Genomic DNA, 26,736 nt, shown 5'->3' with positions numbered 1-26,736 from the left:
TTTACACTAATGAGGGGAAGTCTACAGCCTGTTGTTGCAATCACACTGCACATCGACTTTTGGACATGCTCCACTCAGACAAGTGGTCCACTGAGTAGCAGGTTTTTGGCAGCAAAACAGGGTTCAGCACCACACCACACCGAGCACAATGTAAACTGAAAGGAAGATGCTTTCAAAAGCACGAAAGCAAATCTCGGAGTCACTACTCTAATTATAACACAAGAACGCAGTTTGCTTGCAGACAAATGTATTAAACATTAAAGCAGCTTATGGCCTAACTACTGGATTGATGACCACACACGCACACAAACAAAATGCAGCACTACCATTGCATGTAGGGTAAGAGTTCTACAATCAGGAACAAAGTATTGTATATACAACTATAAATATCACTTGTGCAAGTCCTCTCCATCATGCCACAAACTAGGCACAAAACAATTTTCAAAGCACTTAAAACTTTAATCACTTTCCACTGGTTTTCAACACTTTCTCAGTATTCCCACTCATCTGTTTTCATATCTAGGTAGCTCAAAATGTTCTGGGCATATTTGACCGCCTGTTTGCGAGCCATTTTAGTTCCCTGGTCCCCCTGAGGGTCCACAGCATCAAGAGCCAGAAGCTGTTTGGTTAGTAACTCCTCCAGAAGCATGTAGCTCTTATCGACTCTCTTTCCATCAAACCCAAGCACCTGAGAGTGCAGGTCGGAGAGGCTGGCGAGGACGTGCCACACAGCTGCATGAGGGAGTGGTTCATCTGGTCCAGGACTTCGGTGTCCTAGGGCTTCCCGGAGGTCCAGGTAGGTAATGACAGCCTGGATTTCCAGGACAGCCCTTCGTCTTGCTTCTCTGATGCAGGGGTTCCGCCCTGTGTCCACCTGGTCCAGACGAGTAAGAAGACTCTGCAGCTCTGGGCCCTGACCCACCACACCCTGTCTGAGTACCTCTCCCCGCAGCACAGACACACGTCCCCGGATGGTCTCAATCTCACGGATGGAATCATTGCGCGTCAAGTCATACCTGGAAATAAAAATACATTACATCCCTATGCATTTTACGAAGTATTTGTTTTGTACTTGAAGTTACAGTGTGGCAGATGGATACCATCATTACACCATCATTAATTCACACAGCTTGTTTTTCTGGTTTATTTACTTATAAATGGAGTAATCTACCATTGCATAAACAACAAAGCATCCACAAAATACATTTTATTTTATTTACAATGTTCCTGAAATACGTTTATTTGAATAATTTGCCAACATTTTGACAACTAATTAATATCTTATCATTCACTTCTATTTATAAGGCACAAGTATTTGTATTCAGGCTCATCGATCATATTCTCAAAATGTGTAGCAATGGTATGTGTTCCTTTATTAATTACATATAAAAAAAAGAAGATAAAGATTTTCTAGATTGAACTGATGTTAAGAATAATAACTTTTAACAAGTACTAATAAATCATCCTAATCTAAATGATATAAACTTTTTCTCCCAATTTAGTGTAGCCAAATCCACTGCTGGAAACCCTGATGGTGTCCAAGGAGGGTGTATATTCTCCCATAGATGCCTGAGCAGTCCACCAATCCCTTCTTATTTTCCCATACTTCAGTGGATTTGCATGTGAGGTCAGTTTCACACCCTGATATCTGCTCTCCTCCACTTCTTTACACGCGCACTGGGCAACCAAGGTTCTTACACAGCGTTGAAGACCCCAAGCCTTATTAGTCCTTTCTTTTCCCACACAGCAGACTAGAGGCCAATTTTGTCTGCAACAGGCACTTGCCTGTTAAGGAATGGCCAGCCGACCAGTAGCAGAGCTAAGATTCGAACTTGGCGAGTTCAGAATCCCAGCACTGGTGTGCTAGGAATATCCCGCCTCGCCACCTGAGAGCCTGATTTACACGTTCTTAAAAGTATTTAGGATTCCCCCTTAAACAATCTACTGAGTACAGACCTTCTACAACTACACAAATTTGTCTGATGGCAAACATATCAAGTTTCTAGACACTCTGATCAACTTAAAAAACTACAGATCAGCTAGTAATCTTATCTATTTTAATAATTTGTGAAACAATGCTCAACTTACATATTTGTGTAACAGCGTATCTATAGCTGTCAATTTTAAAAACAATAATTATTTTATGCATTTCCCCTTTTCCCCCATTCTAGTCCATTTACCTATCTAGTCAATATCGTATAGATGTATAGTAGCCAACTGCTTCTTTTCACCTGCACAAGGTGGGTTCACACAAAGATCATTGTTGTGTACAGAGTGTCGCACACTGCTCTCCATTATGCCTCAATTTCCTTCGGGATTAATAAAGTATCTATCTATCTATCTATCTATCTATCTATCTATCTATCTATCTATCTATCTATCTATCTATCTATCTATCTTTCTATCTATCTATCTATCTATCTATCTATCTATCTATCTATCTATCTATCTATTATTCACCATCTCTGTGCAGGCGGCATCAACCAGCCAGCAGCAACAAGGAACCCCTTTGGCCCGCCCTCCCTTAAACATAGCCAATGGTGTAAGTGTAGGTGCCCAGCCAGCCAATGGCACAGCCGAGATTCCAACGCTAGGGCTGCTCCACCCAAGCGCCGCACTTTTATTTAGATTTTTATGTAAATGTTCACATTATTTTAGCAACATTCTTATTAAGTATTTCTATTAAGTTGTATTTTCATATTTTTTAATTTGCCAATTTTTCCTTTGTAGATTTAAATCACTAAAATAACTGTACTGCGGGTTACCTGCGAGTGTCATCTCCTTCCCCCTCCAGGTCAATGTGTTTAAGAAGACCGTTGATCTCCTCTACCACCTGCTTTCTATAGTTCCTGACGGCTGAGTTACTGGAGACATCCAGAGAATCCAGCTCCACCAACAGCTCAGTGAGAACTCGAGCTAGGTGAGTGCAGCTGTCCCGTCCACTCAACCCCATCAGCAAAGCCACCAACTGGCAGCGAGCACCACTCACCTGAAAAACAACCATCAGTCAGTGACTTAATCTTCATGCTAATAAAAACAATTTAATTTTAAGCTTAATTATTGACAATTAATGAATGTCTCATCTTTCTGATATCACTGACCTGCACCATTACTTGATTAATGCGCTGCACGGCCTCATGGGTGTCATCCGACAGAGGCAATGCAAGTGTGTGTGTACGGACACGGCCCTCCAGCACTTCTTGTACAGCACAAACACGAGTAAGGGCACGGTAACGGGCCTTTCTGAGGGGCACGCTGCCTCCTGTCTTAACTTGGGCCAGACGCATGGCCACATCTTGCACAGCCTCCACCAGCTCCTCACCGGTCTCACCAGTATCCTCAGCCTGGCCCTGCCGAAATGGAGCCACCACCCCTGCCAGCAGGAGCTTTTGTGCCTCTTGTCTTAGCTCCTCTATCACTAATCGAGATGGGTGGGTGGCATTGCCCTCCATGTAGCGTAGCAACCCCTCGACCTCCCCTGCTGCCCGCTTTCGTGCTTGCTGCAGGTCGATGCGCCCCTCTGTCTCCACCTTGAGGTAACAGACACATATACATTAACCACTAATCAACATAAATAAACATGGTAGTAAAGCTGAAATAAGATTGAATAGTTTCATCCTAGAGCTTCCAAGGAAAGTCACTAACAAAGTTTGAAAATGGGTTTTTATGCTTTTAATTATTTTAACCACATTTCTATAAAAACAACATTAAAAGATAAAAATAAGATTAAAATGGAGGGGGGGGGGGGGGGGGGGGGTTATTAAATACAACTAACTTTTAAGTAAACAAAAAAGAACTTTAACACAAGTTCAAACATCACAATAAGGAATCTAAAAAACAATCATCAGCACATATACACTGATGAGGCATAACATTATGACCACCTCCTTGTTTCTACACTCACTGTCCATTTTATCAGCTCCACTCACCATATAGAAGCACCATATAGAAGCACCTTCTGTTTCTCTACATACCTTTTTAGCCTGCTTTTACCTTGTTCTTCAATGGTCAGGACCCCCACAGGACCACCACAGAGCAGGTATTATTTGGGTAGTGTATCATTCTCAGCACTGCAGTGACACTGACATGGTGGTGGTGTGTTAGTGTGTGTTGTGCTGGTATGAGTGGATAAGACACAGCAGAGCTGATGAAGTTTTTTAAACATCTCACTGTCACTGCTGGCCTGAGAATAGTCCACCATCCAAAAATATCCAGCCAACAGCGCCCTGTGGGCAGCGTCTTGTGACAACTGATGAAAAACTAGATCTACATCTACAAGGTGGACAACTAGGTAGAAGTGTCTAATAGAGTGGACAGTTAGTGGACACAGTATTTAAAAACCAGCAGTGCTGCTGTGTCTGATCCACTTACACCAGCACAACACACACTAACACACCACCACCATGCCATTGTCAAGTGTCTAATACAGTGGACAGTGAGTGGTCCTGTTGGGGTCCTGACCATTGGAAAAACAGGGTTAAAGCAGGCTAAGAAGGTATGTAGAGAAACAGATGGCCTACAGTTAGTAATTGTAGAACTACAAAGTGCTTTTATATGGTAAGTGGAGCTGATAAAATGGACAGTGAGTTTACAAACAAGGAGGTGGTTTTAATCTTATGACTGATCGGTGTATTTATAATTCTTCAGTTTGATTCTTGGCGAGTCACTGGTCTGGCCATGCACAACAGACACAACTGACAGTGACTGAAGGAGGGAAGGCGGGAAGTGAAGTTCATCATTTTGCTGCTGCATCAGTGACTCATACTGTTTGGTCGTGGCACCAGCGAGGAAATATTGGGTCCTTTGTACGTGCTCAGACTCTATGTAAGAATTCGGTAATGGTAGGCGGTCTAACTGGTCGGAAAAGAAAGGTGCCGTGCAACAATCGTCGCAAAGGTCTACCAATGCTGAGATTTGGAACTTAAATCTTAGCTTTGCTATCGACATGGCCGTCCGTCCAGTAGGCACAAGTAGCAAATCAGAAGAGCTTGGGTAATTTCTTTACTTAAATAATAATACATGCTATGCCTCCTAGCAAGCAGGGATGGTGACAGTGATATAAAGGTACTTAGACAGCGAGGCAAATAATTTATAATTCCTTACCAGACAAACTGAATGAGAGAGCAGGACCATAATGCATGTGTGTACTGCTTCACATTGCCAGACAGGTCCTATTTATGTTGATATGATGTTAAGATTTAACAGGTCTGGCAGTAATCATGTCATGTGAGTGAGTCATGAGTGTGGCTAAAGCAATTAAACCCAAGTGTCAATAAAATTTGGTTAACTAGTTAATTTAGTAGCTAAGGGAGCAATTACTTTTTTCATCACACAGTGCCAGGTAGAGCTAAACAGCATTTTCAGTCAATGAATACAATCAATAAAAGCATTTGTGTTTACTTGGTTTATCTTTTTTTTTTATATTTTGGTTTATGCATTTCCTTCCTCTTTTTTCCCCGACTTTTAGCGTATCCAATTACCCAATTGAATTACGCTTCCTCTCTACTGATGCTGATCCCTGTCCTAATTAAGGAGAGCAACACTGGCACTCCGTGCTGCCGACTGCATTTTTTCACCCGCACGAGGCGAGTTCATGTGCTTTGTGTACGGAGAGCCACATCCTTATCAATGCATTATCCCTCGACTCTGTGCAGGCATCAACAATCAGCCAGCAGAGGTCACAATTCCCTCAGTTATAAGGAGCCCCTACCTGGCTCCCACCCTGTATGAACAACAGCCAATCGTTGTTCATGTAGGCACCCAGCTACATGGCAGAGCTGAGTTTCGAACAGACGAGTTTGAAATGTCAGCTCTGGTTTGCTAGCGTGTTTTACCAGTGCGCCACCTGAGCACCTTACTTGGTTTATCTTTGTCTAATATATATATAAGTTTCTCCCACTTTAGCGCATCCAATTTCTACCCGTCAATCATCCTCTCACTAATGCTGGTCCCTGCTCCTGATTGGGGAGGACAAGGCTGCTCCACACCCCCTCAGAAAAGTGCATAGCAATCGAACATCTTATGACCTACACTTGACGAGCGCAGTGCGGTACAGCGCTGTGCACGGAGGGCCACACCCCCTACCGCACTCCTTCCCCATCTTCGTGCAGGCGCCACCAACCAGCCAGCAAAGGTCGTAATCGCACTAGTCTGAGAGAGAGTCCCCATCCGGCTTTAGTCCCGCCCAATCAGAACGTGCTCAATGAAATTATTTCTTTCAAGGGTAACCAATAATTTTGTCCAAGCTATATTCGAATACCTTTGTGGAATAGCCAAGAATACAGCAATTTTTAATTGGTTTAGATTGAAACCAATGCTAAACAAACACATTTTTATAGATAATAAAAAAATGCTTTAATTTTAACTCATGTGGAAGTAAACAGAGGTTTATTCAAATAAAATGCATGTTTTTTTAAACTACTTAGAGGCATTTCAGATCATTTTATCTTAAAATGTAATAAAAACATTTAAAAACACAATAGCAAATACTAAGGACCATCCTGTAATTCTAAGACAACAAAGTCCTGTTTTCTGTTTTCGGGCTACATATACCTACATAAATGGTATATAAAAATCCAGTTACACTATTTGTAAATTTAAAAAAACTTTGAATAATTTGATTAGATCTTACATAACCAGCTTTGAGCTGTAAGCTTTGTTAAAGTGAGTGACAAACTGGCCTCAGTAACTAGAGCTTAATTGGCCTACCACCCTGCACTGCAGCTCTGTCTTTCAGATTATAGGAAACTGCATTTTCTTATAAACCACCACCTCGTGCATTTATCAGATACACACACAGAGCGCTAAACGACATCAAGGAACACATGCAGAGATAATGTCAAGCCCCTGTAAAATTCTGGGGGGAAAAAACAGAGCCAGACACGGGTACGATACATACCAGACTAATAATACCATTCAACAATGCAAGGTATGAGACTCTCTAGGTACAGTTCAGCTTTACACATATTTAATCTGCTTATTTACATTAGTGAAATATCTGATTATAATATCTATGACCAAATCTAACACAGGGAACATGCAGAAATAGCAAAAGCTACAAAGATCAGGCATAATATTATGACCACCTCCTTGTTTCTACACTCACTGTCCATTTTATCAGCTCCACTTACCATAGAGAAGCACTTTGTAGTTCTACAATTACTGACTGTAGTCCATCTGGTTCTCTACATACCTTTGTCTCTGACTTTACATCTACAAGGTGGACCAACTAGGTAAGAGTGTCTAATAGAGTGGACAGTGAGCAGTGCTGAGAATGATCCATCTCTTAAAGGAATTAAGGATAACATTTTATGACAATATGTACACTGCTGAGCAAAGGTCGTAATCGCACTAGTCTGAGAGAGAGTCCCCATCCGGCTTTAGTCCCGCCCCTTATCTGAACAACCGGCCAATCGTTGCTCATGTAGCCACTCAGCCTCAGCCGGCAAGGCAGAGCCGAGATTCGATACGATGTGTTCAAGATCTCAGCTCTAGTGAACAGCGTCTTTGTCTACTATTAATATTAAGTAGTTTAATAATCTGAAACATGTAAGTGTGACAAATATGCAAAAATAAAAGAAGTTGAAAGAGGGACAAATACTTTGTACAGCACTGAGTCAATCACAGCTGTGTACACACCCGGCTAGCGGATAGCACAGCTGATGTTCAAACCTGGATCTCAGAGGTTGTGAGCTACCGTAATATAATGCTGCACCACCTGAAAGCCCTGATAACATTAGTGTATATATTAAGATAATAAGCAGATAGCACATAAAACAACCACAGCAAAATGTTTTATACAGATCCGCATGTGCGGAGTTTAACATGCAGTCAGTCTGACTCAAAACTGATGCAACTGGATTCAATGTTTGCGATTTTAAACCATAATAGTTCTGTCATTCATTATTTAAATATTATAAATGCATAAAATGTTTTCCTGTCTGGCTTGGAATTACAGAAAGCGGCTTGTAAACAGAGTTGGCGTGTGCACACTGAAGGTGGGTAGGAGTTTGTTTAAAATTGGCACTCATGCCTCTTTTCTGCTGCATTGTAAACTATGATATGTTTTTAAATCCATTATGCGACATGAAGTGGTTGTTTTCATTGCTAAGTCACCTGTAGTTGACCTACAAATGCGTACAAAATCGCATACTTAAACAGTACGTTCCAGATTCGAGGAAGTACGCACTGCTCAGCCGGTAAAACAGTAGTACACAAGTAGGCATACTTCAGACATACTACGTCTGCCATCCTACCAAAGTCACGTGATGCATTACATCACGCAGTTATAACAATTTTAAAAACAGACAAAATTAATTCTGTAGTTCTCCACGAAGCTACTAATAACGTTAATCAGGGTTGTATGCAATAATAACATTTTTAATTTTTGTCTTACTTACACTTGTAAACAGCCAACTCTCTGCTTTCCACCATCTATCAGCTCCAGTTGAATTATGGGATACATTAGCGGACCGCAAGTGTGCATGGTTTGCATACTCAAAAATGGCTGCCCATGAAGTAGGTCATCCGGGTACTCTTTAATGTATACTACGTATTTGGACATACTAGCCGCTCTCGCGTACTGCTTAGTATGGAAATATGCGATTTTGGACGCAGCTCAAGCGTACTAAAATAAATGAAACAATGATTTATTTGTATTGACATCCCTAGAAGACACATTAAAAATAATAAGTTAGACGGAAGCAAGGACGGGATGGTGGCACAGCAGAGGTAGTGCAGGTACACACAGCGTCAGGGTCCCAATGATTTGGATTTTAATCTCTCCTTTGGTTACCATCTGGGAAGAGGTGTTGGTTTTCCACAGGTTTACTCCCACATTCAAAACATGTTTGCAAAACATGCAAAAGGTGGATTCACTGACCTAAATTGTTCACTTTGGCTCCTCTTAAGTCAATATGTGAACTTTTGAGACACTTTTACAGATCTGTGTATTCATGTTGTTACTGCCAGCCCTTTCTGCATATGTCTTTTCTGTTGCAGGAACCAGTAACAATTAAATTCTTAGGAATGTTGCTAGGAACTATAAATTACTGGGGCAAAGTTTGTTGTTTTACATATCACTGGTCAAACAAAAGCTTTAGAAAGAGAGCAACCATCTTATTCTTTTATTTTAAAGTTTATTAGCAATTAGCCTGCCTGCTGCTGGTAGCCTGCCTACATGCTTTCCAACTCCTGTACATTCTATGCAGCTCACTGTAAACTTTGTAGCATGCTATAAAGCTAAACTGTTAGTTGAGTGCTAATTTAAATTTCATAAAATTGTGTGTATTATTAAAATATATTTACATTTTTTTTTATTATTATACTTATGCATGTTCTTTTTTTCTTACTATTTAGCTTAGCCAGTTGCATCCTAGGAGAGTATATTTGCCTGACACATGCTTCCTACAACTCACAGATTTCAGAATCCAAGCGCTGGACCTGCTGCACAACCCGGGCGCCCTATATTTATAGATCTGTAAATAATTTAACAGATAAGGGGAAAAAAATCAATGATTTAACTAGTTATGCCACTTGACCAGCAGCTCCAAAATGCAATGACAGTATTTTAACTTTATTGTGCCCTGAAGCAGCAAAGCAACCCCAAAACATCACGGAGACTCCTATATGTTTTATAAAGGACAGTGTACTGTAATAATGTACTACTGTGGCATAAAACCGCAGGGAGAGTTGTTCCCTTGTTTTAACCTTAACATAAGTGATAAGGCTGAAACCACTAAAAAAGCCCAATCAGAACGTGCTCAATGAAATTATTTCTTTCAAGGGTAACCAATAATTTTGTCCAAGCTATATTCGAATACCTTTGTGGAATAGCCAAGAATACAGCAATTTTTAATTGGTTTAGATTGAAACCAATGCTAAACAAACACATTTTTATAGATAATAAAAAAATGCTTTAATTTTAACTCATGTGGAAGTAAACAGAGGTTTATTCAAATAAAATGCATGTTTTTTTAAACTACTTAGAGGCATTTCAGATCATTTTATCTTAAAATGTAATAAAAACATTTAAAAACAAACAATAGCAAATACTAAGGACCATCCTGTAATTCTAAGACAACAAAGTCCTGTTTTCGGGCTACATATACCTACATAAATGGTATATAAAAATCCAGTTACACTATTTGTAAATTTAAAATAACTTTGAATAATTTGATTAGATCTTACATAACCAGCTTTGAGCTGTAAGCTTTGTTAAAGTGAGTGACAAACTGGCCTCAGTAACTAGAGCTTAATTGGCCTACCACCCTGCACTGCAGCTCTGTCTTTCAGATTATAGGAAACTGCATTTTCTTATAAACCACCACCTCGTGCATTTATCAGATACACACACAGAACGCTAAACGACATCAAGGAACACATGCAGAGATAATGTCAAGCCCCTGTAAAATTCTGGGGGGAAAAAACAGAGCCAGACACGGGTACGATACATACCAGACTAATAATACCATTCAACAATGCAAGGTATGAGACTCTCTAGGTACAGTTCAGCTTTACACATATTTAATCTGCTTATTTACATTAGTGAAATATCTGATTATAATATCTATGACCAAATCTAACACAGGGAACATGCAGAAATAGCAAAAGCTACAAAGATCAGGCATAATATTATGACCACCTCCTTGTTTCTACACTCACTGTCCATTTTATCAGCTCCACTTACCATAGAGAAGCACTTTGTAGTTCTACAATTACTGACTGTAGTCCATCTGGTTCTCTACATACCTTTTGAGCCTGCTTTTACCCTGTTCTTCAATGGTCAGGACCCCCCACAGGACCACTACAGAGTAGGTATTATTTCGGTGGTGGATCATTCTCAGCACTGCAGTGACACTGACATGGTGGTTGTGTGTTAGTGTGTGTTGTGCTGGTATCAGTGGATAAGACACAGCAATGCTGATGGAGTTATAAACACCTCACTGTCACTGCTGGACTGAGAATAGTCCGCCAACCAAAAATATCCAGCCAACAGCGCCCCATGGGCAGCATCCTGTGACCACTGATGAAGGTCTGGAAGATGACCAACTCAAACAGCAGCAATAGATGAGTGATCGTCTCTGACTTTACATCTACAAGGTGGACCAACTAGGTAAGAGTGTCTAATAGAGTGGACAGTGAGCAGTGCTGAGAATGATCCATCTCTTAAAGGAATTAAGGATAAAATTTTATGACAATATGTACACTGCTGGTGAGCTTAAAATTAATTTGCCTGAAATTAATAGCAACCAATATCAAGTAGTACTACAGAAAATGCACTTGCCACTAGGAAACCCAAGCCGCATCCCTGAGCGCCAGATATTATATAAAAATGTTAAAAATGGATGAAATATTTCGAAATAAATTAAATGAGCACATATTACATTGTAGCCTCAGGAAACTAAGCACTCAAAATAAAAATAAAATACTTTCAGTCTAATAAAAACACCCTGCCTACCTGATCCACCTCCAGCTGTAACTGTGCCAGGTCACGTTCCAGTCGTCTGTACTCTCTATCACTCTGCAAGCCGCTAAAAGAGCACACTTGCTGCCCCAGTGTCGCCAGCTCCCTCTGCAGCTCGTCAAGTCGCATCAGGGTGGGGTGGGGCCCAGGATATGGACCCTGGGGCCCCATGTAGGCCTGGAATGGCCCTGGCATGTACTGGGTCTGCTGCTGCTGTTGTTGCTGGCTGCCATGATCCATATTCCTCTTCCCACCATCAAAGGGCTTCCCAAAGAGGCTTTGAGAGAGAGAAAAGAGAAAGAGTGGGATTGTGTGGGTGAAAGACACAGAGCAAGAGAGAGAGCGAGAAAGACGTGGTGGTAGTACAATTATCAAAAGGCAAAAATATGACAGATATGACTGCAGTGATTAAACAGTGTTTGACTGAATACTAAATAAACTGTCTTGTCTAAGCAAAACTGAGCAAAATTTCACTTGTGTGCAAATGAGGTTCTCTCAATTAATAATGCGTTTGTTTATCTGGATTTTAACGTCATGTTTTACGCTCATGACAGACACGGTAGTTACTCATTACACAAGATTCACTCTCAATGAAAAAAGCAGATTACACTGTAACGTATCTGATGGCTTATGACAAATCCAAAGGCCCTGATTTAAAAGCAGTTTTTTTTCTTTCGATTGCCCCCATATTGTAGGGTCGTTACAGTGAATCTAGTCCGTTTACCTAATTTGCACAGTTTTTGTGCCGGATACCCTTCCTGACACAACCCATGTATTTTCATTTGAGCTTGGGACTAGCACTGAGAGTGCACTGACAGCTGCCTCCAACTGTCTAGGCTATCCTGACCAAACCAACTCCTCAAGGACATTAGCCAAACATTATTTCAGACGCTGAGATTCAAACCCCAGATCCTCAGATCTCAGTGGTAGTAGGCTAGTGTATTTTTCTGTGCACACAAAAATGTTTCTTTACATTTTTCAAAATGATCATATTCATATATTTATATTTATAGCACAGAGGCCAAGCATCATTAATTCTTTCAGTTTCTCTAAATAGTTAATTTACCAAAATCCTTGGTCTTAAACTATTATCTTTAAAAAAGAGTAGGATATGCGTATTATTATTATTAGTAGTAGTGGTGCTATGTCTATTAAAAAGTACCAACTATATACAATATATTTAAGCAGTGTTAGCAGTAACTGTGTAAAATGTAAACACAAATATATTGTTAATATCTGAATACTGCCTTTTCAAAACGTACACTACAATCAAATACTATATTACTACACAAACCCAAATTAAAGCCTGCACGACCTAAAATCGGGGCGGCACGGTGGGTAGCATTGTCGCCTCACATCAAGAAGGTTCTGAGTTCGATCCCCAGGTGGTGCGGTCCAGGTCCTTTCTGTGTGGCGTTTGCATGTTCTCCCTGTGTCTGCGTGGGTTTCCTCCGGGAGCTCCGGTTTCCTCCCACAGTCCAAAAACATGCAGTCAGGTTAATTGGAGACACTGAATTGCCCTATACGTGAATGTGTGTGTGTGTGTGTGTATGTGCATGTGTGTCTGCCCTGCGATGGACTGGTGCCCCGTCCAGGGTGTTACTGTCTGCCTTGCACCCACTGAAAAGCTGGAATAGGCTCAAGCACCCCCCCCCCCCCCCCCCCCCCCCCCCACGACCCTAATTGGATAAACTGAAAGTGAGTGAGAGTGAGTGAGTGACCTAAAATGTACTAAAAAAACTTCATTAGTCTTTAATCTTTAATTATTCTACATCGACAAAGGGTCATGACACAAACCCCAGTTTACAGGACAAGCTGTGACAGGATTTTTTGCATCTTTGTGGATTCTATGCATTGTAGCACAAAAGACTTCTGGGTCTTACAACCACCTGCTCTATTGTAAGACAAAAGCATAAATTTACAACAACACCGTAGTGGCATGAAGCATTCTCTGGGACTTTGGAATATAATCTATAAAAAAACAACTAAATGGGCTTGTAAACAGAACATCCGGACAGGCTGCGACCAAACAGCCAACATGAAAATAAGAGGGTTTAATGTTTAACTCTGACCTAAAGTTGTCTTCCAACTCCTGAGTTAAATCAATTAAGTTTATGAAATTAAATGACTACAAAGCTGTGTTAGATGTCTGACTGCAGGAGTCATAACATTGTATCTGGATCTCTGGTATCAAATGACTTTATATATCTTGTGTACACTGAAGAAAGCAAACACTTGCGTTATTTTAAAACAGCCACATCATTTAAAGAAAAAGGTTTTTAGTTGAGTTTGTTGCCTGAAGTCAGTGTACAATCTGATTTGATAAAATAATAGAGCAGAGGTACTTACAAGCCCGATGCAGTGGAGTAATTCAGTCAGAAATAAATGCCCTTAGGAATCAGCCTTGTTTACAGTGAAAATACAGCAGGTTTTGGTTTCTACACGCTTTCCACAGATTTTAAAAACCAGCAACAGCATTTGTTGGGCAGCAATGAGCTGCTGCTACTGTTCCACAGAGATGTGTGTGTGATCTCACGGTAGCAGACGCAGGTTAAATTCTGGAATGTTAAAGGGCCAGCGTCTTGCTCACGGTCTTGAAAAGTAACGTTACACATGAAACTATTTAAACTATCAACTCACTAAACTAATGTTCAGTAAAAAAAATCCTAAACACTTTGTGATAGTTTTGGTTTTATTGCAGAGAGATTTGGTTTTATTCTAAGTGCTATACAACTGTCTACATATACAGTGAATATAGAAGGTTTAGACCTCTTTTTTGCACTGAATTGTGTTGTGGAATTGATTTCGACTTGACTATACTGTTTGTTTTAAATAACCATGAAATTGATTGGACATTGTTACACAGGTGGATTTATAAGAATCCAAAATTTGGAGTCGCAGTTAAATATTAAGCCCTCTTATTTTCATATTGTAAATGACAACCTTGGAGTCTAACAAACTGACTGTGGATGTCAAATTGTGCAAAGTCAAAAGTAAAGCCAAGGACATAAAACCGTATCTTAGGCTTTTAATGTTCCCAGGACCACAGTGGCCACAATAATTTTGAGATAGAAGAAGCTTGGCATAACCTTAAACCTGTGTTGCTCACTCGTCCAAATTGGGCATCTGGTTAAGAAGAACCTTGGTCAGGGAGGTAGGAAACAATCTACTGGTCACTCTAAAAAAGCTCACCTGCTAGCAATGGGTGTGGATAAAACACCTGAACTCAACAATAATTAGAAAGGGGTCTCAACACACCCTTGACCAGATCATTGACCAGATTTTTTTTTCTATTTTATTTATGCATTTTCTCCCATTATTTTCCAATTTAGTGTAGTCAATTTGTCTTCTGTTGCTGGGGATCCCAGATTGCAGCTGAGGCGGGTATATTGCTGCTCGCGCCTCCTCCGACCCGCGTGCAGTCCTTAGCGGAATCCTTTTTCACCTATGCACTCTGCACAGGCGCCTCTCTATCTGCCAATCAGGGTCCTTACACAGCGTTTGAAGACCCCACCCACACAGTCCGGTCATCCCGCCCTAGCAGAACTGTGTCTGCTGTAGGCACTGCCAATTATACCCGCTAGATGGCACCCAGCCGACCAGAGGCAACGCAGAATTTTGAACTGAGGAGTTCAGAATCTCGGCACTGGTGTGCTAGCGGAATATCCTGCTGCGCCACCTGGGCACGAGCAGATTTTTAAAAATAAACTTGTATAGCAGATATGGCAACCGTATAAGGCTATTAAAAAGTTCTATAAGAATCTGTAAGAAAAATTATTCACATTTATGTAGTCTGGCTAACTATGTTTGTTAAAGATCTCAGATAGAAGCAGAGGGAAACCAGTGAAAACAAACTGCTATAACAAGCAACTCCTTCTGTTGGCTTAAGCAGTTATGACTATTACTAAGTAGGCGTCAGCTGGTAAACTCTGCTGCTCTGTCTTTAATATTTCCTCACATGATTTAATATCTATTGCAAGTGGTTTCGAATGCACATCAGAGATGTCTGGTCACCCTACATACACTGATGAGCCATAACATTAGAACCACTTGCCTAATACTGTGTAGGTCCCCCTTGTGCCAGCCAAACAGCTCTCATGCCTGGAGGCAAAGACTCCACAAGGCCTCTAAGGTGTTATGTGGTATCTGGCACCAAGAAGCAAATCATTTAAGACAGCGGTCCCCAACCTTTTTTGCACCACAAACCGGTTTCATATAAAATATTATTTCACAGACAAGCGGTGGTGGGAGGATTTAAAATAGAATAACTATACTGCTCACAAATGAGCTTTTTTCGCTGCAACAAGACACTGCTTCCACCTGGGGGTGATATGAGACGATAAACACCCGTGTGTTGGAAATGGAAGCAGTGTTTTCTTTGCTGATGTAGCAATCTGTAATTATTTGTTCTTTCTGTGCGGCCCAGTAATAAATGACCCACGGGCTAGTACCGGTCCGCGACCCGGTGGTTGGGGACCACTGCTTTAAGACATTACTGATGTTGAATTATTAGTTCCTCAAATCATTCCTGAACAATTTTGGAGTGTGGCATTAGGGAAAATTATATGCCATAAAGCGGTGTATTTAGTCTGCAAAAATGTTTGGGTAGGTGGTTCATGTCAACTATGCGCATCAGTTGGGCACCCATGACCCTAATGACAGTTCACCAGTTGTCATTCCTTCTAGGTACTAATCACTGCATGCTAGGAACATTTTTATTTATTAGGATTTTAATGCCATGTTGTACACACTTTGATTGCATTCATGACAAGACAGGTAGTTACCCATTACACAAGATTCATCAGTTCAAGTCTTTAAAGTCAAACACAGTCATGGACAATTTTGTATCTCCAGTTCACCTCACTTGCATGCCTTTGGACTGTGGGAGGAAACCGGAGCTCCCAGAGAAAACCTACACAAACACATGGAGAACATGCAAACTCCACACAGAAAAAGGGCCCAGACCGCCCCACCTGTGAGGCAACAGTGCTTCACACCAAGCCACACCCCCCAGGCGCAAGACATACTATTTTGGAGATGCAGTGACCCAGTTGTCTAGGTGTCACAATTAGGCTCTTGTCAAATTTGCTCAGATCTGTACAGCTGCCTGTTTTTCCTGTTTTAATTAACATAAAAGCGTGCAAAGAAATGTGCCAGTTTAGAAGAAAGATCTGACAGGCTTTTTACTTTTTTTTTTGCTTAAGGCCTTAACAAATGACAGCATGTGTTTGGTGTTTGACAATGCATGCACATAGGCTGCACTGATTACATACAATGACATGTGTCTGTTACTGGCATCAGATTATGAATGCACTATTGAACATGTGCACAATATGACAGCGTTGGTTATTTGCTGGCTTGGGCGAGGCTGCCAAAAATGCATGACATGCCCAAATGTGTTACTGAAAAGAGAACTGTACCTACATATCCCCTGGTGCTGGATATATTAAGCAATTGGGACTTAGCCCAAACCACAGTTGTATAATAATGTAAATTCAGTACAATCAACATTATCTGCAACATTAAATATGATCCACATGCCAACTACAATACAAACGACAGCGCATGGTCATACAAACACACCCTCAGTGGTCCTACCAGCTTTAGCATTAAGGTCTGGAGAGGAAGACATTGTGCCAGCTCATGCTCAGAAAATTAAACGATGGAGCATTTTATATATAGAGCTCAACGCTAGCCACGGCCAATGTCACACCATCTTCAGCGCCATGCAGCCTATTTCTCACCTTTTTAACATGCCGAAGACATTCGCACACATTTCTGCAGAGCTCCGTTTCCATAAGATAAGCTGCTAAAATAAACCGTTTCAGTACTTCAGTAATTAGCAGCAGACGTTGCCGCTGATGAAGGTATGTGCTTTAAGACGGACTGAGTCGATTCTTTTGACTCCACGTACTCCACAAATCGAGAGTCGACTTTAACTCTTTGGAGTCGATTCCTTACAATGAATAAACGAATTGAAGGTAAATAAAAAAAAAAAACCCGGATAAATACAATATGTTAATGAATAAAGAGAAAAGCAGTTTGAATTCCTGAAGCTCTCGGTAATGGTTTTATTCGTTTTGTTTTGTTTTTTTTTAAGTTGATTTTTGTTGCGACATGCAAATAGCATGGTCAGAATTAGCATAATATGCGCCCGTAGTGCCTTGTGTTAACTGTGCAGGCTGCTACTGATAAGGTAATGTGAGGTGAATATTTTCTTGGCACATATTCTGCCCTTTAATACCAGTAGCATTATCTAAATGCTACATTCACAAATATATATTGCTGATAACTATGAGATTCCTTTATGACACAATTAACTAACCAATCCAAAAATGGCAATTTCTAGCATGCCAATGTGTCATGTCACCAAGCCCATGTAATCTCAAATTGGGTTCATTTATTATTATTTTTTATTTATTAGGATTTTAATGTCATGTTTTACACACTTCGGTTACATTCATGACAGGAACGGTAGTTATTCATCACAAGATTAATCAGTTCACAAGGTTATATCAAACACGGACATGGACAATTTAGTGTCTCCAATTCACCTCACTTGCATGTCTTTGGACTGTGGGAGGAAACTCACGCAGACATGGGGAGAACATGCAAACTCCACACAGAAAGGACCCGGACCGGCCCACCTGGGGATCGAACCCAGGACCTTCTTGCTGTGTGGCGACAGTGCTACCCACTTAGCCACCGTGCCGCCCACCAAGCCCATGTAATCTCAAATTGGGTTCATTTATAATTATTATTTATTTATTAGGATTTTAATGTCATGTTTTTACACACTTTGGTTACATTCATGACAGGAACGGTAGTTACTCATTACACAAGATTAATCTCAAACACAGTCATGGACAATTTTGTATCTCTAGTTAACCTGACTGCATGTCTTTGGACTGTGGGAGGAAACTGAAGCTCCCAGAGGAAACTCACGCAGACACAGGGAGAACATGCAAACTCCACATAGAAAGGACCTGGACCGCCCCACCAGGGGATCGAACCCAGGACCTTCTTGTTACGAGGCGACAGTGCTACACACTGAGCCACAGTGCCGCCCCAATTAACTAACTAATCTTTAAATGGCTACTTCTAGCATGCCAATGTGTCGTGTCACCAAGCCCAATCTCAAATTGGGTTCATGATGATGATGACACTGAGGTCAGCGTACTTATTTAATACTTATTTTTATGGATCTTTCATTTATACCCAATCATGTTTCCCTCACCTTTTACCTATTCACCTGCTTATTGTGGAATGGAGTAACTTGAATATTCTATAAACTTTTCATTCTTATTTTGCTTCTGTTTTAACTTTTTTGTACAGTCAATGTGTTTACATTTACCAAATACAATGAAGCTGATCAGTGAAAACATTGGAAATCATTTCTTATTACTTTTGACATTTAAATACAGATTCAAGAGAATAAACAAATCACAGATTCTTTATTAGTGGGTTGTCCCACAGCCTGACCAGTATTCAAAACCCTACTTTTTAAACTGCTGTTCTATCAGCTAAAATTCTTCGGTTATATTACAAGTAGGGTTGCCATCCGTCCCATAAAAAACGGAATCGTTCCTTATTTGGAAACTAAATGTGGTGTTCTGTATTGAACCGATATGGAACGCGCTTTATTCTGTATCTTAATGGGAGAGAAATGCTGCAGATTAGACTGAGACTTCCACACTGGAACAAGCTGAACTACAGCAAAATTACCCTAAGAAGAAATCTAGTTTGGTTATCTAAAATTACTTTGTGGAAGAAAATATCAAATTGACAGTGATATGAAATTCTAACAAAATATAACACAAAAAAGTAACATGCCAGCAAAAGATGCCACACAGCTGAGTTTATTTCAAACAGTGCCCACTGTAATACATAAACTAAACAAGACAAAAAAAACCCCAAGTATTTATGAAAAATTGTGAGAAATGTTCAGCATTTTTTATAATACCAGGTCTGTTTTATTTTTTTTTTAAAGTGAAATTTGCAATAGATTGCACTATTGAGAAAAAATGTTACATGATGTTCTTCATGGATGTTGTTTTGCCTAAAATATGGTTCTGATTTATTATTATAAAGAGCAAAAATAATATATGTTAAACAGCCTATATTAAACATTTTGATAATGTTCCTATGACGGTGTAAGACCCGTAATATTTTTTATAGTTGTAAACACCTGCCTGAAAGTTGGCAACCCTAACTACAAGATTACACAGTGATGCAGCTGATAAAGTGGGCAACATAGCAACATTAGTCCTGAGGACCTAGGTTAAGCCTGGCTCTGTTAACTGGCCGTAGAATTTTGAATGTTCTGTTTCTTTCTAAATGTTTTATTCGTGTAGTCTTCTTATCTCCCAAAACATGCGTGAACTTGTCTTAAGCATATGTAAATTAACATGGGAGTGATTTGCCCTGTGATGAATTGGTGCCCAGTCCAAGGTGCATTCCTGCTTTGCAGTGTTTTCTGATACCCACCGCGATCCTGATCAGGATAAAGCGGTTATTAAGAAATAAGTTGGGTTTCTCATACTCTAAAGTGTTTTAAATTGCAAATTAATTTAAACAGTTTAAATAATTTGTGGAATCGACTTTTGGAGGTGACTCGATCGATTCCAGACACCTGGAATCAGAATGTGAGTCGATTCCGTAATTTCTGGAATCAAACCGATCCAGTTGAAGACAGCGCCCCTACCATCTAGCGGGGGAAACCAATGTACACAGAAGAGGAGAGCAGAAGAGTTAGTAAAGCCACTTGGATCTAGTCCTATTGATAAATAAAAAAAGCTAATGAAACAGCATGCCATGTTTCCTACGAATAAAAATGATTTGAACTAGTCAGAAAAATTCTCCTTCTAAAACAAAGTGCGTTTCTCTTAAAGGTACACAAGCTAGCTTAGCTAATATCTGTATTGTTAGACAGTTAGCTGTGTAGCTAGCAATGTATCCATCTCCTTAACGGTCTGAACGGACAATCTTGTATCTCAAACAAACATCACACATTCAAAATAATCCGCTTATCATAAAAAAATGAACAGTTTTAAAATCTACCTTTCACAAAAAAAGCTTTCACTCAGATGGGCCACCTTTGAAAGCGCATAAAGCTAAATCGTGCATAGTCAGCCACTGTACCAAATCCAACAATGTATTACTGATTTAAACAAAGTCTCAACATTTTAACACGACAGAGGATTTAAGCAATAATTCCGCTATTATGTACCTACCTGCATAACCATCGTACAGCCATCAGAGCGCCTGTAAATGAACACTGCCACAGACAAACTGAAGCCCAATACCAACTAACACCACCGGGGACATCATACACTTTACAGTACAGGGCACAAAACTGCTGGTTTTATAATGAACATGTAATAAAGCTGTTTTCCAGGCCTAATTCTTAAATAAAACTAGATTTTTCTTCACTACTTACTATGTGATCACTAATACATGTTTTGGTACTAATAAGGTGCAAGAAACACATCTCATGATACAATATCCAACCCTGTACAGTTGGGAATTTGGTACCAGAAACAATTGTACATCCTTTTTTGCAGTTTTTCAGGAGATTTTTTAGAAATAGTATGTTTTATTAATGTTTTTATACTGGACAAGTTGATGGTTTTGTTTCTTAAAGCTTGTGCTTGTGTTTTCCCCTTTATTTCCCTTTATTAATCCATTAGGCTTCTAGCACTATTTCACTTGCATAAAGCTAACTTTCAATTGCATAAAGTCAATTTAATCCCCCCTCAAACCTAGTTTTGTAGTATGTATTATATATTTAAAGCTCCTTCATGGATCCCTGTTTAACATTAAACAAAATTCAAAGATGACTGGACTGTTTGCATGGCAGCCTTTAGGTACATAGTGATGATGAGCATATTTGACCGTAAACAGTGAACTCTGGGTTCTAGCTGCTTCTAATTCAGACCACTGTTTGATGTGCTGTAATAGCCAAATTAGCCCTATTTTCATAGAAAAAGAGATGTTACAATCTATAGTCAAATATAATCACTAAAAGGAGTTAGGCTGCCATGCAACAAAGTTAAATAATATTATAGAACTAATTTGCTGCATACAGTTAATTCAGAAATTATTCAGATCCCTTGACTTTTTGTGCAGTTTTGTTGATTAGATTTTGAATGATTATATTTACCATTTATACATACATCTACATGCCATCAGTGATAAAGACAAAGTAAAAAGATTTTTAAAAATTAATAATTAAAAACCCTATTCTGTGCCATTCCAAATTGTAGTACATCTTATTTACAAACTCTAAAAACATACTTTCCTTTCGTGTGTGTGATTAAGTGTAGATTGATGGGTAAAAGGTAGTTATATTACAATGTGGGAGTACCTAATAAAGTGGTGGATATTTTGTTGCAAGAATGTGCCAGGTAGTATGGGTCCTGGAACCTGTTTTACACCCTTTGTGTTTGTGTGAGCTTTAGACCCACTGCAATCCAGCTCATGATGAAGCAGATATATATATTGTATATTAAAAAAAGATTTTATAGTTGCCCATTTCTAATTATGAATAAAATGAAATATATATATAAAAAAAATTTTTTGGAGATGATTACATAAATGATTTAAGATCCTAACAAGAATATGCATTATGAGCAGTACTGGGAAACTTGGTTTGATCCCTGCCTCCAGTCACCATCTCTAAGGAGTTTTGCATGTTCTCTTTGGGTTTCCTCCAGCCAATTCGTTGTAAAACATTGGCTACTCTACATTGCTCCAGGATGAGAATGTAATAGCATGCAGTGGATTGGTGCCCTGTCAACGGTGCATTTCCCACTTTGCTGAATGAATAACCTGTATATGAACTGTACATTAAAAAATGTGTTTAATTGTGTCCAATTGCTTTGCGGGACTTCAGCGAATTTGCAAGCAACATAAGACTTTTATTTTAAAATGTATACAGCACAGCATCATATAAACGGAAATGAGTTGATTCAAGCTTCGCTTTACCCCCCAGAGTACTTTGTAACTACCTACATAGTTGCAAATAATGATGATTTTCTAGGTGAATAATAGAAAATGAATATAAATATAGTAGGGTGTTTGTTACGTGGGGCTCAGTGTTGTACTCGTGGTTTTCTCACCGGTCCCCGGAACCACAGTGCGAACCAAACACCTTCAAATCTGCCCGAGGTTTGTAACTCTCAGTATTCTACACAGTTTTGTTTTGTTTTTATAAACATTTGACCTGTGTTATGATTTTTAACATTACTTGTATGCGGTTTTGTTTTTGCAAAATGTTTAAAAAGCTGTATGATTTGGTTTTATTTAGTAATGTATTTTGTTAAAATAGCCAAAGAGTGCCATTTATAAACATACATGAAATTATTCTGCCCTTAGCAGACGCTTTTATCCAAAGCGACTTACAGTACTGTGACAGTATACAATCTAAGCAATTGAAGGTTAAGGGCTCAACGGTTGAAACCTGGCAGAGGTGGGGCTTGAACCAGCAACCTTCTGATTACTAGTCCAGTATCTTACTCACTAGGCTACAGCTGCCCTGAAATTTTAACATTTACATTTTCAGCATACGCCTTTATCCAAAGCGATTTGCATTACAGTTACAGTATACAGTTTGAGCAATTGAGGGTTAAGGGCCTCGCTCAAGGGCCCAACAGCAGCAGCCTGGCAGTGGTGGGGCTTGAACCAGCAACCCTCTGATCACTGGTTCAGTACCTTAACCACTAGGCTACAGCTGGCCCTACTTATTGTTGGTAAGATGGGTGGCACGGTGGCTCGCAGCAAAAAGGTCCTGGGTTCGATTCCCAGGTGGAGCGGTCAGGGTCTTTTCTGTGTGGAGTTTGCATGTACTCTCCATGTCTGTGTGGGTTTCCTCCGGGGGCTCCGGTTTCCTCCCACAGTCCAAGGACATGCAAGTGAGGAGATACAAAATTGTCCATGACTGTGTTTGACATAAAAAAAAAACAACTGAACTGATGAATCTTGTGTAACCAGTAATTATCTGTCCTGTCATGAATGGAACCAAAGTGGGTAAAACATGACGTTAAAATCCTAATAAATAAATAATTGTTGGTAAGACAAATTTGTACCCCAAATATTAAATTACTGTATTTATTTTAGGACAAGTGATATAAAACATTTCAGGTGTTTGTCCAGTCTTCTGATTTAATGGTTTGTTTAATGTTTTTTTTTTATTATTATTTAGAACACCAGATTCAGCCCAGCTCCGACATCCAAATATGACTGGATTGGGCCACCAGACAGACTATCAAGTCTGCGCCCGATTATATATCACATCCCTGAGAATGAGACCCAGCTGGAGACGAAACTGAGACATCTGAGGCAGGAAACAGAGGACTGGAACCACGAGTTTTGGACCAGACAGAATGTTACATTTAGCAAGGTGAAGCAAGACAGATGAACCGATAGAGGGAGACATTACATCATACATTGAGTGATTACGAATAACGTGTACTGTATTTCTAAGGTCAAATTTCAATTATATGATTTCAGGAGAAAGACGAATACATACAATCACAGCTAAAAGCAAAGGGGTTTTCAGAAACAGACGAGAAAGGTAAGTCATCCAATTTAGTTTATCTGTGTATATATTCAAATTATAGCAGAATGTACACTGTATAGCCAGAAGTGTAGACATCCCTGTCATGTATTGAGTTTATGTGTTTTAGCCTCAATTAATGCTAACAGGTGTATAACATTATTTATTATTAGAAAAGTATTCCAACTTTATAGCAACAGTGTAAGGAAGGTCTGCTCCAGGTCCAGCAAGACTGTGCACCTGTGTATAAAGCAAGGTGTGTTTTGACAGATTGGGTGTAGGGACTCCTGTGGCCTGCTCAGAGCCTGAACATTATCCCTATTAAACAACTTTGGGATGAATTGGAAGGTGGATTGTGAGCCTAAAGCAGTCCCTGATCTCACAAATGCTCTTTTGATTAAATTGGCACACATTTCCACAGATACACTAAAGTGTACAGTGTATTACAATTTAAAAGAAACCCCTCCCAAACGAGTGGAGACTGTTCTAGTAGCAATTAGGTTGCGCAACTCCATAACAATGCCCATGGTTTTGTAATGGATGTGCAACTGGTTTGTTTGTGGTCAAATGTCAACATACTTGGTCTTAGGAAAGTGAAAGTAATAAATGCAATATGATATAGCATAAAGAGGAAAATCGCTGATTAGACACCAGAACAAAGATAATGCATATTTTTTCCATGTTGGAATGAACAAAACAACTGAAACGCTAATGCATTTACTTTTACTCTTGTCATTTTTGTGCGATCAGTTCAGCTGTGTATTAAGTTAGTAATTAAACTACAGCTTTTTATTCAAAAACTTCTATGAAATTAGAGACTTTGGCCCATGTTCGGGGTGGCATTTCTGTGCAGTGATAAAAGTATTAATTTAAGTATTTATTATTGTTATCTAAGTATCACTGACTTGACTTAAGCAAACCTGTATATATTTGCAATGGACAATTTTATCACATACAATTTGATTTGTTCTGTATTTATTAAGTTTTGTAACTGTGATGTTCTTTATTGCAGGAAGAAAACAAACTTTGACCAGTGAGGAAATGGCAGTGTTTTACAAATACTTTCTAGACAAAAACTTTAAGAAACATGCAAGCTATAACAAGTAAGTATACTTTGCTTTCTGCATTGTCTGTTTTTTAAGAGAATCAAAATTTCGAACAGGCAGTGACTGAAGGCAAGGTTTTATTTAATTCAGGACCATGGTGCTGTGTGGCACCTACAAAACATGCTGCACCAAACTGCCACTTTATTTATTGTTTTGTTCGTGACTTACCATTTATTAACATCACAATTAGCAAGTAAACAGAATAGTAACATTAATCAAAATGTTGTTGTTTACATCAACAGTTATATAAAGGTGCATCTTCACTGTCATTTTTCATCTTTAACCTTTTATTTTTTTTAGAGAATGGTACAGACGAAACTTCACCATCACAGTTCTGATGGCCAAAGTAACTCTGCAAAATGCCTGGAGGACACTAACTGGTCAAGCAAGAAGTAAAGGCAAACCCACGACAATGCCTAAATAAAAACACTGTGTAAATCAGTTGACTGTAATTCTCCCATTCAGCATGAAATGGTTTTTAACAAAATATTTCCACAACTATTTTGCCACTGTAAAGATTTAAAGATTTAAATTAAAATAAATATATCACATTGAATGTAATTGTGTGCAACTTGCCCTGTTTGAGTATTGTAAATAAAGAACAGTTAATATTTGGGTAAATGTCTTATTTTTATTTTATTCTACTCTATTTACTGTACTTACACTGTACTGGAGCTGCTTTAAAACTTGAATTTCCCCCATGGGGATTAATAAAGGAATCTTATCTTATCTTAAAACAAAACTAAAATTACAAAATAAAATTGTCATGCACAGTGTGGTTCACAATAATTTAAATTGATCCTGGTGCATCAAATGTAATTCTGTTACTATGCATGTATTATACAGTATATACACTGCTGCATAATATTTTGCTGCAGTACAGAGCATACTGCACAGGCCAATACTGGAACAGTATGTAATAGTACAGTCTATAACACAGTGCCAATATTTGGTTTTATTCTGATTGGTTGGAAGGTGTTGATTGTCTATAATACTATGATTATAGAGGTATGATACATATTGCTACAGTATACTTGAATAGTACATCTACAGTTACAGAAAAAATACTTACTGGTACAGTATATTACGATTATATGTATTGGTTTAGTATATAGTATATAGTAGGAGACGAACAGTTCATATTGATTCAATATACTAGAATAGTGAATATACTGCTACAGATGATGGTACATATTGGGATAGTACACACTAATTAAACAGGACATTGGTTAAGTATATTAGGATTGTACATACACAGTTACAGAAACGGCATACTGATACAGTATAATGGTTCAGTATACAGTATATTGTCATGGTACATATACTGCTACAGAAACAGGACATTGATAAGTTATATAGAAGATTGGGATAGTACATATATCACTGCATAAGGCAATATACTGTATACTGGTTCACTATACAGAAAATTAGGATATACAGGGGTTGGACAAAATAACTGAAACACCTGTCATTTTAGTGTGGGAGGTTTCATGGCTAAATTGGACCAGTCTGGTGACCAATCTTCATTAATTGCACATTGCACCAGTAAGAGCAGAGTGTGAAGGTTCAATTAGCAGGGTAAGAGCACAGTTTTGCTCAAAATATTGCAA

The 26,736-nt window shown here is 39.2% G+C and overlaps 2 protein-coding genes across 5 annotated transcripts; one reads left to right on the top strand and one right to left on the bottom strand.

Moving 5' to 3' along the window:
- Positions 1–438: 438 nt before the first annotated feature.
- Positions 439–20,750, bottom strand: bag5 (BCL2 associated athanogene 5). Of its 3 annotated transcripts, none has more exons than XM_062996111.1 (5): positions 20,698–20,750; positions 11,459–11,741; positions 3,102–3,530; positions 2,766–2,989; positions 439–1,016 (listed from the first exon to the last, which is right to left on the bottom strand). In XM_062996111.1, exons 1-5 carry the CDS (start codon positions 20,718–20,720, stop codon positions 491–493), a joined length of 1,485 nt encoding a protein of 494 aa, XP_062852181.1. In that variant the 5' UTR covers positions 20,721–20,750; the 3' UTR covers positions 439–490. The 3 variants fall into 3 exon arrangements, with proteins under 3 accessions (XP_062852181.1, XP_062852180.1, XP_062852182.1); XM_062996110.1 differs by lacking the exon at positions 20,698–20,750 and adding an exon at positions 17,209–17,345; XM_062996112.1 differs by lacking the exon at positions 20,698–20,750 and adding an exon at positions 13,814–13,860.
- LOC134315129 (cytochrome c oxidase assembly factor 8) lies at positions 17,276–25,741 on the top strand. 2 transcript variants are annotated; one of them, XM_062996117.1, is made up of 5 exons: positions 17,276–17,331; positions 23,667–23,864; positions 23,975–24,038; positions 25,033–25,123; positions 25,427–25,741. In XM_062996117.1, exons 1-5 carry the CDS (start codon positions 17,326–17,328, stop codon positions 25,548–25,550), a joined length of 483 nt encoding a protein of 160 aa, XP_062852187.1. In that variant the 5' UTR covers positions 17,276–17,325; the 3' UTR covers positions 25,551–25,741. The 2 variants fall into 2 exon arrangements, with proteins under 2 accessions (XP_062852187.1, XP_062852186.1); XM_062996116.1 differs by lacking the exon at positions 17,276–17,331 and adding an exon at positions 22,438–22,633.
- Positions 25,742–26,736: the final 995 nt, after the last annotated feature.

Source organism: Trichomycterus rosablanca, chromosome 5 (genome assembly GCF_030014385.1).
Source record: "Trichomycterus rosablanca isolate fTriRos1 chromosome 5, fTriRos1.hap1, whole genome shotgun sequence".
Taxonomy (NCBI): Eukaryota; Metazoa; Chordata; class Actinopteri; order Siluriformes; family Trichomycteridae; genus Trichomycterus; species Trichomycterus rosablanca.
This window is presented reverse-complemented; position numbering and strand designations above follow the sequence as displayed.

Bases quoted from the DNA above. Each gene is read 5' to 3' on its own strand.
- LOC134315129 (XM_062996116.1), top strand. From the start codon at position 22,520: ATGAATATAAATATAGTAGGGTGTTTGTTACGTGGGGCTCAGTGTTGT. The intron at 23,865-23,974 runs GTGAAGCAAGAC...ATATGATTTCAG, and splicing joins AGAATGTTACATTTAGCAAG to GAGAAAGACGAATACATACA. The intron at 25,124-25,426 runs GTAAGTATACTT...TATTTTTTTTAG, and splicing joins AAACATGCAAGCTATAACAA to AGAATGGTACAGACGAAACT.
- bag5 (XM_062996110.1), bottom strand. From the start codon at position 17,240: ATGTGTGCGAATGTCTTCGGCATGTTAAAAAG. The intron at 11,742-17,208 runs GTGAGAAATAGG...TCTCTCTCAAAG, and splicing joins GTCTTCGGCATGTTAAAAAG to CCTCTTTGGGAAGCCCTTTG. The intron at 1,017-2,765 runs GTAACCCGCAGT...TTTTATTTCCAG, and splicing joins GAAGGAGATGACACTCGCAG to GTATGACTTGACGCGCAATG.